The sequence below is a fragment of the Sceloporus undulatus genome, chromosome 1 (genome assembly GCF_019175285.1).
Source record: "Sceloporus undulatus isolate JIND9_A2432 ecotype Alabama chromosome 1, SceUnd_v1.1, whole genome shotgun sequence".
Classification (NCBI taxonomy): domain Eukaryota; kingdom Metazoa; phylum Chordata; class Lepidosauria; order Squamata; family Phrynosomatidae; genus Sceloporus; species Sceloporus undulatus.
This window is the reverse complement of record NC_056522.1, coordinates 233,523,124-233,544,112: the sequence shown is the minus strand read 5'-3', so window position 1 is coordinate 233,544,112 and position 20,989 is coordinate 233,523,124. Positions and strand designations below refer to the sequence as shown.

General features: G+C 37.4%; 1 protein-coding gene across 2 annotated transcripts in view; it reads right to left on the bottom strand.

Annotated features, from left to right (window-relative positions):
* Window positions 1-20,989, bottom strand: part of ACTR3 (actin related protein 3) — a 72,845-nt gene that overhangs the window by 36,250 nt on the left and 15,606 nt on the right. For both annotated transcript variants that reach the window (XM_042464356.1, XM_042464348.1), the window contains exon 2: window positions 772-827. In XM_042464356.1, the coding sequence (XP_042320290.1) occupies window positions 772-810 (39 nt within the window). In that variant the 5' untranslated portion in view covers window positions 811-827. The remainder of the gene's footprint in view (window positions 1-771; window positions 828-20,989) is intronic.

Genomic DNA, 20,989 nt, shown 5'->3' with positions numbered 1-20,989 from the left:
TGGTAGCTTTTGTTCTTGCTGTTGTTGTTATTATTATTATGGAGTACCTGTATTTGCATATACATACGTACATAATGAGATATCTTGTAGATATAAACACAAAATTCATTGATTCTTTATACACCTTATACACATAGCTGAAAATTTTATACAATTTTAATAGTTTTGTGCATGAAACTATGGTCCCATACAGACAAGCCAATATAAAGCTGCTTCAGGTCACTTTGGAGGTATGCTCTTTAAATGATGCATGTACCTTAAGAGTCCGGAAGCCACGCCAAAGCCACGCTCCAGTCCTAAGGACTGGAGCACAGCTGTGGTGCAGCTTCAAGACTCTTAGGACACATGCATAATTTAATCAGCATACCTCCAAAATGACCCAAAACAGCTTTATTTTGGCCTGTCTGTATGGGGCCAAAGTTTGTGTACAGTGAATCATCAGAAAGCAGAGGTGTCACTATCTCAGCTACACATGAAAAAAGAGTATTTTAGATTTCAGAATTCCAGATAAGGGAGACTAAACCTGTACTGTAAATCTAATACTGTTTATTAACTAAACTTCTAAAAATGAAAAAGTTACATGTTTTCTCAATGAATTTGAATAGCTTTCTATTGCCCATAAAAACACATCACACAGAAGATTGTTTAATTTCAGTGAAATGTTGAAGGGTACATTTTTAGAACCATGAACTTAAATTAGGTGATGGTGCAGAGCTACTATGTATGTCTTTAAAAACAACTGCCATTTGCTCATAAGTAAATAAAACTTACATGAGGGAATGATGAACTGTGGCTCTGTATTTCCAGCATACCCCAATTTAGTATACCTGCAAAGACAGACAAAATCAATACAGTACATACATCAAAATCAGTACAGAAAAGAGATTCCACTGAAACATCAGGAAGTACACCATGATGATAAGACCTCACAGTAAGAGCTATTCAATAGTGGAATACACTGCCTCAGGAATGTGGTGTCCCTTCTTTGGAAGTTTTTAGAGGCTAGATGGTCACCTGTCGGGAGTGCTTTGATTCTGTATTCCTGCGAGTCAAGGGTTTGGATGACCTTGTGATTACTTCGAACTCTTACAATTCTGTGATTCTGTATTACATTAATAGTGACCAGTCAAAAAGCAGTATGTACATATCAATGTCACAAGAATAAACACAACTATTTATCCCAAAGATATATTTCTTCAGTGTCCAGAGCCTGGAAATAACCAGTTAAAATTAATTCATTGTGTGATAATTTAATTAAACCTCCCTCCAATGAGGTTCAGCAAGTTGGTCTGTTGGTTAACGGGACTCACTATCAGAATTGGAAAAACATGTTAAACCCTTCCTCCCCTCAAGAAAAGTTCAGTTAGTAAATCTGTTTGGTTAATAACACTCTCTACTTTTGTGTTGCAATAAATATTCACTATCCTCCATATTCATTGCAGGGAAGCATCTCAAGAGGAACAGGATGGTTGGAGCAATAGAGTTGTTAGAAATCAAGGTGGCAGGGACTGAACTTGGGAGCCTGCCCCTGTATGTTTAACATAGCAATAGCAATCAATTTCATTTATATACCACTTCATACTGAACTAAATAGTCTCTAAGCATAATTGCCCCCAACAAGCTGGGTACTGATTTTAGCGACCTTGGAAGAATGCAAGCCTGAGTCGAGCTTGAGCCCTGGCTGGTATTGAACTCACAACCTTATGATTTTGAGTGAGTGGCTGCAGTACCGCCATTTAACCACTGCGCCACCAGGGCTGATAATCTTTGCACACCGTGTTTTTTTTAATGCTTAGTGATTATTGAAGGAGTTACTGAACAGCCGAAATCTGTTCTGCATGTGGTCAGAAACACTCAGAAGATAGCAATGAAATAGTTGTTTTTGAAATGTGAATGAACTATATATAAAATTATGCGGGAGGGTGACATTGAAAACAAAAGAGATGTAAATAACTGAAAAAGGTTAATTGAAGATTTTGTTAGATCCAGTCCTGTAGGGTAGTCTTCCTCAACTGACCATTTCCAGAGAGACTGTACTACAAATGCCATCAGATTGTATAATTTGTAGCTTAGTACATCTGAAGAATATCAGGTTGGGGAAAGAAATTACCCAAACAGCACTTTTGAAGAAATCAGTACAGAATGTGCACTAGGGGGCAACTGTGCCAACAGAACACATCATTCTCTTTAAATCTCAATTTCTTTTTTTAAAAAAAGAGAGATAAGGTTAATTAATATGACAGCATATTAAATAAATTTTCTTTCCTAAATTAATTTCCCAATATCTAGCTATTAATATTAATAAAATTATTTTAAACCTATACTTCTGGACTCCATCAGAATCAATGGTATCTGTTACTACATTTTTTTAATTGTACAGTATAAATAACAGCCCAGTTTCAGGACTTACTGATAAACCAAAACGTGCATCTTTCAAGACATGGAGCCACCAGAATTCTGTACATACCCTGCATAGTGCTTTTTTCCCCTTGGTCACATTATGAAACAATCATGTAAGTGCAGGATTAACGTTATCTCTCTTTTTTAAAAAAAAGAAATTGAGATTGAAAGAGAATGATGTGTTCTGTTGTCACAGTTGTCCCCTAATGCACATTCTGTACTGATTTCTTCAAAAGTGCTGTTGGGTAATGCATATATAAATAATGATGGATTTATTTTTTAAAAAATTTCAGCTGACCACCTCAATGAAAAGACAGTTTTCCATTTAAGCCCTACTTTGCTATTGAATAAGGCTATCAGCCATAGAAGTTGGGAAGCAAAACTCATCCAATTTTGTACAGTTTTTTCTTATCTCCATCTCACTTTTTTAAAGAGCAACCCTACTGCAAAAAGATATTTATGGAATAGCTTTTCTTTTAAGTACAAATACCACAATTCAAATCACTGAAAAGAAGTTAAGGGTTTCAACACTATAAGAGTATATTTTAATTCATGATATTATGAAAAGGCATTGCTGAGAAACTTCTTTAAGACATTTATGCTTTGACCATTACTTTTAATATACCATCCATTTCTAGAATTTATTGAGATTCAGATAGTATGTGCTATAAATCAACAAGTCTTGAATACATGAGTAAGAGCTATTTTGGGCCATACGTAATTAACTTTACTCTCATGATTTATAGACATTAAGTGGTCACACTTACTGCAGGACAATGCCAAGAGTTTTATTAGCTATACACATATTCAGCCATTCATATTCTCTGTATCAAATCTCAATTCCTTCTCTTAATCTCTCCTTTCTTTTGTAATTGCTCTCCCATTGATTGTTCTTCCTTTTCACATTTGCCATATTTTATAATTAAATGCAGAAGCTTTAAAAGAAATTTTAAAATGCCTTTCTGCATTGTATTTTGCAGAATCCAATTTGCTCACACCATCTGGAAATCAATAAAATGTACTTTACGTCTGAATACGTTGTCTCATTCCCACTCCCCAGTATCCTGTAGTTTGGTCTGGAGTAAGCTGTAAAGGGACTGTTTAAATTTTAGTACAGTACTTAGTTTAGTCCCTAGTCATTCAAATCACACTGACAGGAAATTAGGACAGAGCCACAGAGCTCTGTCCCACTTCCTTTCAAAAAAGCCTCCCGAACTGCTAGGTATTATGCTACGTTAAAAAACCATTGCATTCTCTCCCCACAGGCCTTTTTGTGCCGCTACTACACCGACATGCATGCTTCCACTGAGCATTAAAACAGTAGCACTGCAACAACTCAGTAGGGAGAAGTGGGCAGCACTAACAATGCAGAAAGCAGCACTGGATTAAATACTGCTTCTGCTACTTGAAAGAATACACAAGAGCTGCTCAGATGTAGATGCAGTGGGCTCTTGGTATCCATTGAGGATTGGTTCCAGGACACACAAACCCACGGCTATCATGGCACAGTAAAATGGTGTTCCTTATATAAAATGGCAAAATCTAGGTTTGCTTTTTGGAATTGACTTTTTAAAAATATTTTGAGGCCGTGGATGCTTGAATCCATGGATGCAGGGGGGCAACTGTATAATTTAAATTATAAATAAAACTACGGGGGGGGGGGAGAGACTTGGCTTTTTAAAATGTATAACATGACATGAGGCCATTTTGACCCAAAGCAAAATGTTAATACTTTACATAACCCCCTGCCCAGAAATTTTCAAGTCTTCTGCCCGGGGAGGAGGAAGCAGAGAACTGTTTCAGAAGAGTGGTGATACTCAACCAGTGGAGTGTGCCCCACTCAGGGAGTGTATCTGGTTGCATTCTTCATATGAAACTTATTGCATCATCCTATCATGAACAGTACAGGACATTATTTTATTATCAACAAAAGTACAGTTAGCCCTCTGATCCCCCAAAAGGGAAGAGGCAGGATATAAATAAATATTTTATTTTTTTATTTATCATGGATTTTTTATCCACAGATTCAAGCCTCCACTGTTTGAAAATATTTTAATATATATAAATTTCAAAAACCAAATCTTGATTTTGCCATTTTATATAATGGACACCATTTTTACTATGTCAGTGTATTTAATGGGATTTGAGCATCCACGGATTTTGTTATCCTGGAACCAAACCTCAGCGGATAACAAGGGTCCACTGTATAGCATCTAGATAGGGGGATGTAAGAGCATCACTCTATTCTGCTTTGGCCCAGAACTATCCAGTTATGGGCACCACAATTTAAAAAAGGATGCTGACAAGCTGGAGCGTGTCCAGAGCAGGGAGACCAAAATGGTGAAAGGTCTGGAAACCATGCTCTATGAAGACAGATATAGGAGATTATCGCACTACACTCTTATATCACTGCTATTCCACTTTAATTGCTCTGGCTGCCTCCTGTTGCATTCTGGGATTTGCAGTTTATGGAGAAACATTAAAAATATTCAGACAGAGGCCTCACTGAACTACAAACCCCAGAATGCAATAGGAAACAGCCACAGTTAAAGTGGAATGGCAACGCTATTAAAAGTGTAGTATAGAACAACAATCTCCTTAGGGAGCTGGGTATGTTTAGCCTGGAGAAGAGAAGGTTAAGAAGTTGATATGATATCCATGTTTAAATATTTGAAAGGATGTCATACTAAAGATGGAGCAAGTTTGTTTTCTGAAACCTCAGAGAATAAGACCCAGAGCAACAGACTGAAACTACAGGAAATGAGATTTCACAGCAACATTAGGAAGAGTTTTCTGACAGTAAGAGCTGTTCAACAGTGGAGCAAGCTGCTTCGGATGTGGTGGACTCTCCTTCTTTGGAGATTTTTAAACAGAGGCTGGATGGCTATCTGTTGGGGGTGCTTTAAATAATGTGTTCCTGGCATGGCAAATTGGAGCTGGACTGGATGGCCCTTGTAGTCTCTTCCAACTCTACGATTCTATCTTTTCTTTATTTTCTTCATTACTGAATTAATCTGTAATGTAGAGTTTTGTTTTATTTATTTTTTGGATGTTGTTATTATACACTCCTTTGAAGTTTTCCCCACAAAGTCTTAAGTGTGAGGAAGGCAACCCTCAAACACCTCTCCCAATCAACATTATGATTATTTTGAATACAATTTTAGGGAGGCAGAAGCGCTTGTGATTTCTATGTCTCAAAAAGAACCGTGTTTAAAAGGTTGAGAAATATTGTACAAGGACTTACTGTACACAGTGTCCAGATATATGAGAAGTAACCCACTATATCATAAATGTATCAACAGGAAGCATAGATATATTTACACTAGACCCATTCAATGAATTCCTGGTAAATGAGCAATATGAACAAAAAATGTGTAGGTACTGTATAAGCTCCACTCCTTACTGACCCTCACCATTTAATAAGTATGGTCTAAAACAAAGACATTTTTATTTGTTTCTTAGGGCCCGAACAGACAAGCCAAAATAAAGCTGCTACGGGTCAAAATAAAGATAGACTCGGGGGGGGGGGGGGAATTATGGGCCTAAACACTCAGAAAGCACCCAATCCCAAATGATTTTAGAAGCTACACAGGTTGAGACCTGGTTAGTATTTGGAAGTGGGACCATCAAAAAATACCAAGTGCTGTCCATTATATTTCAGAGGAAGGCTATGGCAAAACATCTCCAATTACTCCTTGCCTAACAGAACCCCTATCAAATCATGGAACACATAAAATTGTGAACTTCATAAAATGGACAGTCAGCCTCCTTTAATATTTGCCACATCTTATAGAATGCTCAGGCTGCCATTCACTGCCTTTTTCAAGAAAATGGTCACACACACAATTATATTTTAAGCACCATAAATCAGCTTCCAATTAACTGACAATCTACAATATATATGGCTGAATTTCATGTGGCCCAACAACCTTTCTCCATAGCATTCAGGAAGTAGTCTATGCAAAACTTACATGAGGGAAAGTCTGCTTTCCCCAGACCTATCTTTTTCTGCTATTTCATACTCCCAATCTATATTTCCAAAGGGCCTGTAGATTTGGGTAAAGACAGTCTGGATACCTTTTAAAGCAGAATACCTGAGCTTTACTCAATGCAACTATACCATAAACATGAGACATTTATTCTAAATCCTCAAATTAATGTAACTGGTTTATGTGAACACTACGTTATGTCCTCTTCCGTTGTTATCATAATACTTTAATACTACTATCTCTATCCGCAAATCACTTCCACATATATAGGGAGAGGGGAACTAATTAATTAGAGAATATAATTCCTGGGCAACTGAATGCTATCAAGAAGTACACAAAGAGAAGAGAAGCTTAGTTCACTGTCCTCACTTTACAATAACTTTGGTGCAAATGACTCAGTCTACATGATCAGTGAACAACTACATATATTGGATTTAAGCATACTGTCTGAAATCGCCCCCTGCCGCCCGCCCCTTTTGTCTCTTTTCTTACCTTCTGACAGATGATAAAATGCAGTTTTAAAAAAATCTGTTTTCCAAGATTGAGACAAACCTGCTTATCAGGAAACATGCAGGAACCAAATAACCTCAGTATACTGTAGTCACTACAACGTCTATGTCTAACATTAATTTGATTCAGTAAATAAATCCTCCTTCAAGATAGAAAGAAACCTAATACACAATGCCATGAACAGTTAGGGATGCAACAGGAAAAACACAGAAATGTTTATAAATTTGTACATCTGCATTTTTGTCATCCAAGCAAACTTCTAGTTCAGTGATGGTAAACCTTTTAGAGACCGAGTGCCCAAACTGCAACCCAAAACCCACTTATTTAATAATAATAATAAAATTTTATTTATATACCGCCTTTCCAGGGAAAGTGTCGTGTTCCTCTGGCTTTCTAGTAACAAACTCTGGCAAACTCTGTGCTGGGGCGACAGCACATGTGCCCACAGGGAGGGCTCTGAGTGCCACCTCTGGCACGCGTGCCTTAGGTTTGCCAGTTGGACAAGAGTGCACAGTACTTGACCTTTGTTACACTCAAACATTCACCCAACCTCTTCATCATGTCCCTAGCTGTTACCACTGGCTTGTCAAAGTAGGGCATAGAACTCTCCTTGGAGATCTTAGCCAGCTGTCACCACAAGCCGAAAAACCATGCCTGGGTTTCTGACTCTTCCAGTATATTATTAGCCCATTACGGTGTCTTAGCAAAGGACATTCTTAAGATTGATTTAACTCTCCCAGATAGTGGTGGTCACATGCTGTAGGTTGGGGTGGGCAATTGCAGGAGGCTGGAGAACCACACTACACCACCATGGAAACATGGAAGGTATTTAAGCATCACTTTTTAGAACTTTTTCAACCAATCCTGTCTCTACTCCCTGTAACAGTCATGGAAAGGGGCACTTTTGCCATGTTCTGGTATCTTTTAGGAATGTTTTAAATCAATGTCTAGCTTACTTCATGTTTGAATAAAGGCCCCTTCATTCACCTTCAAAAACACAACTGATTATCCTCCACACAATAGGGTGGGAGATTTTGTTTAAAAAAATAAAATTAAAAAAATCAAAATATTTACCATACAAAATTGGGGAGGTTGCCTTTGGGAGCCTCAAAAGCAATCTTTGAGGTGGCATGTACCCTGTGGGCCACACTTTCCCCACTCCTGCTGTTGAAAGCAAGAGTTATAGCTCTCTGGGCCAGTTCTTTGCTCAGTGTTGTGGCAACTACTTAACTGATGCTAGTTCTATGTTTTGAGACCATAACCAGTAACAGAGATTTGAGAACACTCCAACAATGAAAGCAGATTAGTAATCAATAAACAATAAATATTTTATTTACTTTGATGATGCATGATTTTACAGTGTGTGGGTATAATAGTCAGGGATGTCTGCTTAGATTAAACCTGTGTATTTAGCATGCAGTCCTGGGTAGATGTTACTAAGGTTCATGCAGGCCCCTCAAAAATGTTCTTGCTGTATAAAGCAGGAGCACTAAGCATGGGCATTTGGGTGTGGACATAACTATAGAGAAGGAATAAAGTGGGTATGGAAAGAAGATTATTACTATAGGGAAAAGGATATAAGGAATTCCATGAGAAAAGCAAGCACATAGCCTGAGAAACTTTTAAAACTAATCTTGCCTTACATTTCTATGACTTGGCAAAATATCTGGACCAGGCAAAGACAGACATCTGTCAGGATTCTGGATTGAGGCATAATGACAAACTACAGTTAAAAGCAAGGCAGGATTCATAAACTAGCTTCACAAATGAAAATATGTGGAAATAAAGACCAAAACCTGGTTCTGCATATATAAAATTCTCAGTAAGCTTGTATGGGAGAAAATGGTGTTTCATACAAATCATGGCGGGATACAGACCGCCGCTTTGCGGCGCTCCCCCGCCGCCGCCATTTGCTCCGCGCGGGAGCCACAGCAGCCAAACCGCGCGACTCCCGCGCGGAGCAAAAAAGAAGCTCCATTTCGGAGCTTCTTCTTGCGGCGCCTCTATGACGTCGCGAGGCGCCTGGCGCGGACTCGCGATGTCATAGGCGCCGCGACACGTCTGGACGCTGTGCGTCCAGTACGTAAAGATGGCGGCGCCCATGTAGAAGGTGCGCCGCCATCTTGTACGTATAGAATACGTACTAGGGTTAGGGGGTGCGGAAGCACCGCCCCTTCCTAACCCTAGTACGTATCCTATACGTACTAAATGGCGGTGTGTATCCCGCCTACGTAAGGCTGTATAGGTCACAAGAAGCACTTTGAACTGTGTCTAGAAACAAATTAGTAGAGAGTTTAACCGTTTTAACAGAATAAGATCTGCTTCCCATTATAAGTCCTAATCAACAGTCTGTCTGCAACAATGGATCTGTTTCCAGTAATAAAATTGGAACAACTAGACATTCATCTTGTTTATCTAACACTCCATGGGATGTTAAGAAAAGGATATATACCACGATCCCAAGAGATACCAGGAACATCAAGATTTGCTTTAATAGAAGTTAGATAAATGGTATACAGTACCTAGATTTTAAAATAATTTGTGATTTAGTATCTTACTTTGACCTGGTTTGAGATAATGTTGTTTTTTACCTTGCACACCAACTGTTACAGGACAACTTATAATTGGATCAATAAATACCGTATCTATTTGACTACAAGTCAACTTCAGGTATAAGTCAAGGACAGGTTTTTGGGCTAAATTTACAAATTCTGAAATGACCAGTCGATAAGTTGAGGATAAAACTTAGGGGCAAAGGATTTAAAGGAAAACAATGCAAAAGAACTTACAAAATTCCAGCAGGCATAATTGTTTTGCTAACACTAAATGGTGGCTGGATGCGAGAATAGAAGGAGGCCAGTGCTTCCAGGACAGATTACGCTCTTGCTTTTCACCAGGGGATGGTTCCTCTTTAAATGGGAGTTAAAATACAGTACTTACGTGGATAAGTCGACTTAGGTTTTTTTGGGTCAAATGATGACTAAAATGTCTAGACTTATACATGTGTATATACAGTAAATAGAAACAGATTAATTCCACAAAAAACAAAAATCTTATTAGAATTAGTCTATTGAAGTGAAAAACAGCTACAGTAAAAAGGAACTGTATTGAGAAAACAAATAGGAAAAAGAGTGAGGGAGAGCAGTAATGGACAGGAAATAAGAGAGTTCAGGTGAGAAAAAAACAGGTTTATATGCGAGTTAAAAGAAGTGGGGACAGATGAAGTGAATTAAGTACAAACTATCACTACATTCAGGGTGTACGTGTGCAGAGATGAACAGCATGACACAAAACCATCCTAGAACACAGGAGAAAAGGAAGACACCTAGTCTGGAAACCAGAAAAAAAAAACTGCACTGTTTACAGTTATAATACAATGAGAAAGAAAGCAAATGTATCAGCAATGTGCAAGGACACAAGACTGTAATTTGGAAAGGTATACCACATATAGAATACTAGTTAGCAGGGAGGACAGCTGGTAAGGAGTCCTGGAGCAAGGTAGAGAGAGTGACATAACTATTAGTTTATTCTTCAGGTCGATCATATGCTCCCTTTAGCCCAGAAATAACCTGGAAGACAGGCTAAGAGGTAGGTAGGCAAAGTTTGTTTTTGTTTTTGAAGAGTAATGGAAACTCTCCTCTATTTTCATATGCTTGTTCTATAGCGATTAGGAACATCAGAGGTTGATAGAAGTTGGGCAATTCATTCTCAAAAGCAGGCTCTGTTTACTACATTACTCCGGATCTGAGGTTCCTCCACTGGCTGCCTATTAGCTTCCGGGCCCAGTACAAGGTGTTGGTTATTACCTTTAAAGCCCTAAATGGCTTGGGTCCAAGCTATCTCAGGGACCGCCTCCTCCCGTATAATCCTCCCCGCACTCTCCGGTCCTCTGGGAGGAACTTACTGCAGCCTCTAAAATCTACGCTTGTGGCGATCTCCCAGAGGGCGTTTTCTGCTGTCGCCCCCAAACTCTGGAACGACCTGCCGGATGAGATCCATCAGTTGACATCATTAGACAGCTTCCAAGTTCATTCCCCCTGTGTGCAATCACAATATAGCTACCTTTGAGGAGGTAGTATTAAGAGATGTTGAAAAATTAGAGGCTTCTTTAAGGAAACCATGGTACAGTGGTACCTCGGGATACGAATTACCCAGCTTACGAATTTTTCGGGATACGAAAAAATCCCATAGGGATTTATTGTTTCGGGTTACGAACGTTTTTTCGGGTTACGAAAAAACGCCGGCGCTGTTTAAATGGAGCCGCGGCAGAGCCGCGGCTTTTTTCCCCATTAGCGCCTATGGCAATTCGGGTTACGAAGGTTTTTCGGGTTACGAAATTAGCCGCGGAACGAATTAATTTCGTAACCCGAGGCACCACTGTACAATTTAAGTTATCAGGAACATTGCACCTTACAAAGGTTAGCCTCGAAACAGGAGATAGTAATCAAGCCAGCTGACAAAGGGGGAACCATAGTACTCTTGGATAAAAAGGACTACTTACAAGAAGTACTTCGTCAACTTAATGATCACATCAGTTACCAAGCTTTGGACAAAGACCCCACTAGCTCTATTAAATTTGTAATTAAAATTTTAATACAAGAAGCAGAATTGTTGGGATACATAGATTCCTCTACAGCATCATTTTTGATACAGGAATATCCCCGTATTCCTATTTTCTATGTATTACCTAAAATTCATAAGGAAGGTTTTCCTCCACCAGGTAGACCTATCATTTCAGGGTCAGGGTCCCTTTTGGAACCTTTATCCCAATATTTGGATTCATTCCTGGCACCATTAGTAATTGAAGCACCTTCTTATATTAAAGATACCCGTCATTTCATACAGAGTATAGAGAACACAGAGATTAATCATGAGGGATGTTTGGTCACCTTGGATGTAAATTCTTTATACACTTCCATTCCCCATGCTGAAGCCAGAGATGTTGTAGAACTTTATCTGCACTCTAAAAATGTGAAAAAAACTCCCATTCATTTCTTATTGGATATTCTGGATATTATTTTAGAAAAGAACTATTTCAGATTTAACACTCAATTTTTCCTTCAAATTAAAGGGGTAGCGATGGGTAGCCCAGCAGCTCCAAGTATTGCCAATTTATACATGGCTCATTTAGAATCTACATATATTACTAATCCAGATAAGAATCCTTTTCATAAATATTTACAATATTATGGAAGAAATATTGATGACATTTTTGTCATATTTTCTGATAGATCTAAAGTTGAGAACTTTTTCACCTGGATGAATTCTGTAAGCCAACATATTAAATTTTCATGCCAGTCCAACACCCAGCATATTTCTTTTTTAGATGTAGAAGTTTACATTCATAATCATAAGATTGGAGTCCGTAATTTTTACAAGCCCACGGACCGTAATTCCATGCTACATTTTTCCAGTTGTCACCCTCACCATCTGAAAAAAAAACTTACCATATTCTCAATTCCTAAGATTAAAAAGAAATTCTTCCATCAACACTCATTATGAAAAGGCAGCTGATCAGTATCAATTAGAATTACAGGATAGAGCTTTTCCTCCTCATATAGTACAACATGCTAGATACAGAGCTTCCCTCAAAGATCGCTCCACATTATTTCTCCCTTCCAATAGTACAACTGAGAACAGGATTATAGGATCCTTCACCTTCACTCATGCTGCTCATCATATCAAACATATTATACAAAAACATTGGCATATAGTTCAGAACATTCCAGGCTGTGCACAGGCACCCATTATAACTTTTCGGAGAACTAGAAATCTCAAGGACTCTTTAGTGCATACAGATTTTTATGAACATGCTCAAGAGCTTTCTCATATAAGAGGACATCACAGATGTGGCCATTGCAGCTGTTGCAAACAATCTTTAAACATAAAATCCTTTATCCATCCCATATCAAAGGAATGTTATGAATTAAACTCATTCACTAATTGTAACTCCCTGAATGTCATTTATGTGATTTTATGCCCTTGTCAGAAGATATATGTAGGACAAACTTCAAGACCTCTAAGAATTAGAATATCGGAACATAAAAGTACCATCCGAAATAAAAGTTTAGATACCTCATTTGTCACACATTGGTCACAATTACATCACTCTCCAGAATCCTTAAAATTCTTTGTAATTGAACAAGTCAAGTTTGGTACTTTTTATAGTGGTAACAAACACACTAAACTCCTACAAAGAGAATCTTTTTGGATTCATAAGTTGTCATCAAACATACCCAAGGGTTTAAACGATCGGTTGGATTTAAGTTCTTTTTTATGAAATTGTATATATTGGTTAATATTGTACATATCAGAGACAGATATGGATATGGGAAGGAGACCAGGCAGATTATATAGAGCTATATTATGCTCATAATGTATTTAGAATGAGTCAGAGTTGTTAGGTACCTTTCAATTATTATAAGTGTTATTATGCATTCAGCCATGGTTTGGGCTTACTTTATGGGACATGTAGGATAGTATGTCTCTAGAGGATATATCTTTAAGAGAATTCAATGCATCATTCTATCACCTGCAGCCTATTGCTGAGGTAGAGTATATTATGACTTACTATTCCTGTGAACTTGTACCAGCATTCTTCTTATCAGTCAAGCCAAGCTGTTTAATGGTGTGGGTAAGATATAATGATTCTATTTTGTTTGTCAATTATATTATATTTTATTGTGTATTATGTTACTGATGGTAATTAATGTATCTTTGATTGTCAACCTTGTGCATTTAGAAGTATGGAACACACAATGTACTATATTAATCCGATTATGAAATTAATATGCTGATGAAGACCTTGGTGAGTCGAAACGGCCACACAGGACTCCGGAGGTAGCCGTCCCATTTGAATTCAACCCATAAGGACCCTGCTACCAGCCAATATTATCAGTTCCAACTTCAAGTTCATTTGCTCCAAACATCATCCATTATTATTGCTTTTTAGATTTTGGACTTTAATATTATGTTGCAGCAGTAGAACCACTTTCACTGCTAAAATCAGCAACATTGTTCATATGGACTGTTACCACTCCACTCTTCAGATATATATTGGCTATCATTGATGTCTCTTGTAATTATGTACCTTGATATATATATTTTGTGAATAGAAATAGTCTAGTTATTACACAGATCTCTTGTTGTTCCCCTTTTGTTCAGTCTGTCTAAGTGTAAGCCTGCTGCTCGTTTGTTGTTGTTACAAACGAAAATGATGCCAAAGAACTTAGAAAATTCTGGCAGACATAACTGTTTATGCTTATCCTAAATGCTGGATGGATGAAAGAATTAGAGCAGATCCATGCTTCTTTTTGGTGCTCCCAGGATGGACTAAGCTCTTGCCTTTTATTCAGAGAAAGGGGATAGCTCCATATCACACACGCACACGAGTTAAAGTACAGTACTTACACTGATCTGTGTATAAGTCGACCTAGGTTTTTGGGATAAATTTTTTGACTAAAATCTTTAGACTTATACATGAGTACAGTGGTACCCCGGGTTACGAAATTAATTCGTTCCGCGGTTAATTTCGTAACCCGAAATACCTTCGTAAGCCGAATTCCCATAGGCGCTAATGGAAAAATAGCTCTCTGCTGCCCTCCGGTGGCGGAAAATAGCGCCGCGGTTTTTTCGTAACCCGAAGAAACCTTCGTAAGCCGAAGCAATAAATCCCTATGGGATTTTTTCGTATCCCGAAAAATTCGTAACCCGGCGCATTCGTATCCCGGGGTACCACTGTATATACAGTAATAATGAAGCAACATAAGGGAATATGCACTAGCACTAGAAAAAGTAAGGTCAAGAAAACACATCACAGAAGACCAGTCAAGACATAAAAGACTACTATTAGTAACTTATGCAGGGAGTGATCTGCTGCATACAAATGCATCCTGAAGTTTGGAAGGAAAATGCTAAGATGTCTAAAAGTCTAAGTTCAAATTGTACAATTCAGCATTTCTAAAAATATTCACAGCTACTTTAGCAAAAATGAAGAAGAATGAGTCATGAGAATAAATAAAAGTATTGGCAGACACTCACACCATTCAGTACAGAGCCTGAGTTTCAACTCTACTACTGCATTCCCGTTCAAAGAGCTAAACCTTCTCTTTAAAATAGCAGTCTCACAACTGTAGCAATAAAGAAGAAATCACTGAGTCATAATGAAAATCGAGGTAGCGAACAAGGAAAAAATAACAGGAAAAATATCAGTATTTACTTTAAATGTGGATCCAAAAATATTTTAGACAAGTTTTAAAAATCCAAAACTCTAGTAATCATACCTATTACAGATTTTTACTCAGTATCTATTTGGGCAAACCATGTTTTGTGATGTAACAGTTATAATACACATCATATAAGCAAGATGGAAGTCATTCATGAATCAGAAACAGACACTCCCTAATTTCAACTTTTTAAATTTTAATCCATGTTTTCTTCTTAGGTTTGAAAAAGTATTCAAAGATTTAATGGTTTAAAAGAATAGGAAGAAGCTATGGAATGAATGTGGTGAAATAATATTTAGGAAGGAAGGTTAAGAAGGAATGAAGGTTGTTGTGTTGTTTTTCTTTTTTCTTTTCTTTTCTTTTTTTGTTTGGTTGTCGTTGTTGTTACTAATGAGATGGAAGGATTGGAAGACTGAGGATAGATACCAGAAGATTTAATACATTGTAGAAGGCAAGAGAAAGTAACTGAAAGTATGTGTATGTCATAGGTAGAAAGAGAGAAGGAGTAGAGATAGAAGGAAGATATAGGAGAAGGATGAGGGAGTAATGAGAGAGAAACTAGAAGGAAATAAGTGGGTAAGAGATTTTTGGATAGAAAGGAACAGAATAGAGTTATGTTAACGGAGGGGGGAGGGAGAGAAATGGAGTATAGCAAATATATGTTTTAGATCAGGGGTAGGCAACCCTTTTGAGCCGGGGGCCGGGTTGCTGTCCCTCAGACAACTGGGGGGGGGGGGGGGGGCGAAAAATAAATAATTAAATAATTTTTAAAAAATCAAATAATTAAATAAACCGGGACAAATGTAGGACAAAATTTTCAAATGGAGGGCACTTTTTAAATACAAAATGGAGGACATGCGAAAAAATTGCTGATTTTTTTTAAAAATGTTAAGATAAATGCATGTTTCTGAGGCTTCTATAGACAATTGCCCCACCATGCCCCTCGCGCGAGATGCCAAAGGCCCCGGCGGCAATCGGTGGCAGGACTGGGCTGGGGCCGGTCCCAAGGCCTTGCTGGGCTGCATCCGGCCCGCGGGCCACAGATTGCCTACCCCTGTTTTAGATATATGTTAACTAAAGATTGTTTATGTTAATTTACTTTCTTTTTTTCATATTTTCTATGAATGTCTTAATTATACATAAGTATACAGTCCTCCCTCCATTCTCATGGTCTTCAGACTCACATCCCTCGCTTATGCATGAGGGTCGAATGGAGGATGAATGGGGTGCACGCCTGCAGTGCGCATCGCCACACCCCCCCACGCCTATATTCAAGCCAATGGTGCTTATATTTATATTTGTTATATTTGTTAATAAAAAGATTATATTTGTTAATAAAAAGGAGAGGCAACTGCATATAGATGTTGATGTATCTATATGTCTTTTTATGTTTAATAAAATATTTTTTAAAAATAAAATAATAGAAAGCTTGAAATTTTTTTAGCTGTCATCAGTAGAACTGAGGCAGAAGAAAGTAGAAGAAACTAACACTTATAAGTTGCAGGAAAAAATCATTTGTTAATCTATAAAAATAAACATGAAATGGAAGAGTATCAAGGGACCGAGGATAAAACTTAGTTCACTCAATTCACTAATTATTTTCAAAATAAAAATTACTTTTATATTACTTATTTTGGGTTGATATTTATAACAAGTTGATGGGTCTCTGTATTGTACGTCTTACGTTAGTGTAATACAGTAATGATCGTACAGCTGCTATTTACACAGCACTACACAACTAGCTGTTAAAGAGCCTAGCAAATCAGTCACCTGATTCATTTTAATAATAATAATAATAATAATAATAATAATAATAATAATAATAATAATTTATATTTCCCGTGTCTCCCTGCGGACTGAGGAGGGATTACAGCAATAAATTCACTAAAATAACAGATCATCAATTAACATTCACACAAACATTCATACATTTTGTAGCGTAACTCAAGTTTCCATTGACAAGTTAGGATAATCAAAGTGAATGGAGGCAGCAAGAGAAGGCAAACACAGAAATCATACTTAGTATCTATGGAGATTTCTCTCCCACCCCATGACAGTCCTTAGGGCACCAAAAATCTGCTCTAGACTTTTGGCTGCAGGAAGGTTATTGTGGGTTTTGCCATTTCTGAAGCAGCATGGAAATCTAACAAAAGTACACCACTGGATCCTGATCAGTAGATGAGATGAAGTGACATGACTTTGTTATATCTAAAAGTATCAGGCTTCCCTGATGATGCTGTCATACTGTTAAATTTTGTAAGATTAAATTTTCTAACATGTAACCAACTACACTCCAATAACCAGAATAATCTGCAAGAGGGATGTTTTTTTTTGCAATTTTTGCCTTTAAGCAGAAGCCAACACTGAGAAGCTAACTTTGAGACCACTTTAACTGCCCTGGCTTAATGCTACGGAGTTCTGGGAATTGCAGTTTTGTGAGACATCTAGCCTCTGTCAGGCAGCTCTGGTTCTAAAATAAACTACAATTTCCAGGATTCCCTAGCACTGAGCCAGGGCAGTTAGAGCAATCTCAAACTGGATTATTTCTGCAGTGTGTTTTGGACCTTACATGGAATGGTATACTGGCTATCCCCTCTTTATATAGAAAGACAGGCAAAGTACACTACAACCCCCTTTACTCCCTAGAATTTTAAGGGCTTTCTGTTATTGTTTCCTGCCAAAATTTGGCAACAAACTTTTAAATGCACTGTAAGCAATGGGGAAAGAAACTAGATACTAGGATGGTTAGCATCTCATTGACTGCAGTATCAATATAACTGTAGAAATTGAATGGTTAATTATCATAGTCGAAAGCATATTCATTAATCCCAATTTAAGTAAGACTCATCCCAATATAAATTTAAATAATAGTTGTTCAAATATTTTTGTGCAGGATTATATGTGTTAATAAAAAGGGAGGAATTTCCTGGCCCTCCAGAGCCACTATTGGGATACAAAGGAGCCTACACTAGGATGGAGAACGGGCCTTCTCCTGGTCCCACAGAAACCCTACCTAGGCCAATACAAAGAATGGTAATGCAGTCTTAAACTAACAGAATGACAATCATCAGACATAGATGCAAAATACTGAGTGAAACAACTTGGGGAGGGGGGAGGACTGCAATACTAGCTCTATAATTCCAAGCCATAGAAGACATTAGGTTTGTACCTAGTTTAAGATACAGGACAAGTTTAATAATAATAATAATAATAATAATAATAATAATAATAATACTTCTTGATAATAAAGAGAAGCTTGACAACTGAACTACATTAATTACCCAAAGGGATAGTGGCTTCCCTTTTGTCCCAGAAGCTGGACAATGTGTGACTGGAAGTGGCTCCAACTTTGGATTTTCTGTAGTGAGCAAATGATTGAACTACCAGTAGATAGCCTATGAAAGTTCCTTCCAATGCAATGATTTTAGGAAAGATCAATTCTAGACCAAATTCTCACAATCAGGCTGAAGGGACATTAGAACCTAGATAGGCATTAACAGCTTGATATGTGGTGTCTCCAGGCCCCCCTCCCCTGGAAATATGGTACAGCTTGTTATTGTTAGTTTCAGCACTGGCAGCAGCACAGAATAGCGATCTCAGTTGCAGTTCACCATGGATGAGAAAGACTTTCACCTCCCCTTGTTCACTGCAATCCTTAGATCTCAGTAGACAATGAAGAGTTTTGAATTTGTACATTGAAAAAAAGTCTGAAGTGCACTAAGTAACTCACTATAATAGCTAACTGAATTACAGCGTATATATCTTCTGACCACAAACCTTCAAAATACATCTACTAACAGAACATATGCTGAGAAGGTCTGAGTAAGAGGCTTGTTTCAGCTCATTTGGTAGCAATTCTGCTACCAATGATTCAATTTCCACTGGTGCAGTCAAACTAGCATGGTATACTCCAGTTGATATGACTCTTAACAGGATTTATTCTATTCAAATTGATTTAAATCATCATTCCAATCAAGCAAATCATGATTTCAAACTGTTTTTCTGAAGAACTCAGTACACTAAGCAATTATTCTGAACTGTTTAGAGATTAATTTTCAGTGATTCAAAAATGAGGTCCTCTGCATGTATTTTATACAGGAAAAGCCACATGTCTGATCTTCTATAAAGAGGCATCATTTAATGTCAAGAGAATTGCAGTGTATGCATCATGCTGCAAAAACAACAAAAAAAACAAAAAAAACAATTTTAAAAATGCCACTAAGAGTGGGGTAGATAACCTGAATGATAATGTGGCATTGTTGCAAGCAAGGAATGGATAAAGATAGGTGAAGACATGGTTCAGACCTCAATCTCATTTTATATTTTTCTTGGAAAACAACGTTATCTCAATATCTGATAAATATGAAAATGCCACTAGATGTAAATGAAAATTGCTTCCTAAATCAGAATAAAAGGTAATAGTTGTAGAAGTTGTAATTACGAAAAACTGTATCTCAAAAGACTACAGCACTAGGCAATGGTAGTTCAAGATATGTCAAACTGGAGTATTTCTGCAGTGTGGATGCAGCCAATAAAGTTTATGGTACCAATGCCCTAATGCTTCCCTTTTATTAAATTTTCTGTCCTACAGATGTGTGTCACACTCAGTATCACTTTAACCAGTCACTCACAGCCTAAACTATGTCACCACGAGATTGTTATGAAGATAAAATGATGGATATGCAACTGCTCTGATTTCCTTAAAGGAATGCTAGGATAAACCTACAAATAATAGAAATGCACAATTAATAGTTCATTGGTATTTGGCTGTACTTTGGCTTTACTCTACATGGCCTGGGTCCAGTCTACTTGAAGGAACGCCTACTCCCATATAATCCTTCCTGTACACTCCGTTCCTCCGGGAAAAATCTTTTACAACCAAAAAAGACCAGATTGGCAGTGACCTCCCGGAAGTCTTTTTCTGCTACGGCTCCTAAAGCTTGGATGGAAGAGATTAGCCAATTATCCTCATTGGAGGCTTTTTAAAAAGCGACAAAAACCTTTCTCTTCCAGCAGGCCTTCCCTGAGTGATAACCGCCCAGAACCGACTCTATCCGTCCTTCCTACTATATCTCCTCGTCATTCGCGGATTGTAGAATAATCTTATAGTGTATTGTTGTATATTTCAATCATGTTTTATGTTGATTTTATAGTTTGGGAGGGAGGGTTGGGTCAGGGTTTTGTGGGTTTTATTGTTTTTATATTGTGTATCATAAACTCTGTTGTTACCCGCCTCGATCCCCAAATGGAAGAGGCGGGATATAAATAAATATATTATTATTATTATTATTATTATTATTATTATTATTATTATTATTATTATTATTATTATTATTATTAAATATATTTAAGTCTTCAGTATTGTCTCCTAGACCAATATTAATTTAATTTCTATGTTGGCTCTCTCCCAGGAAGGGACCCAAGGCATCTTACAAGATAAAAACATCTCAAAAATTTCACATTAAGGTTTAAAAATAATTAAAATAATCTAATACAGATTTTAACAAAAACAATTAAAATAAACAATATAGCCTTTTATTTTGGACATACTACAGGATATGGATAAAGTTTGCTGCAGCAAGCTAATACACACATGTTGATTGAGTTATCAAATAGTACCTCAATGTTAGTCATAAGCCTACCGCTTTATACAAATTGAGAGGTTAGAAAGACAAGCTGAGAATAACACTGCATAAGATGACCAACAGACTATTCAATAACATCTTACAGATATGAACTATGAACTAAAAGAGGAGCAATTTCCCAAATTAATTATGCCTTGGTCTAAACATTTCACTTTACAATTGCAGAAAAGCAGTCTACACAAACTGGCTTTCACTTCTGCATTTCACACTGAATGAATTT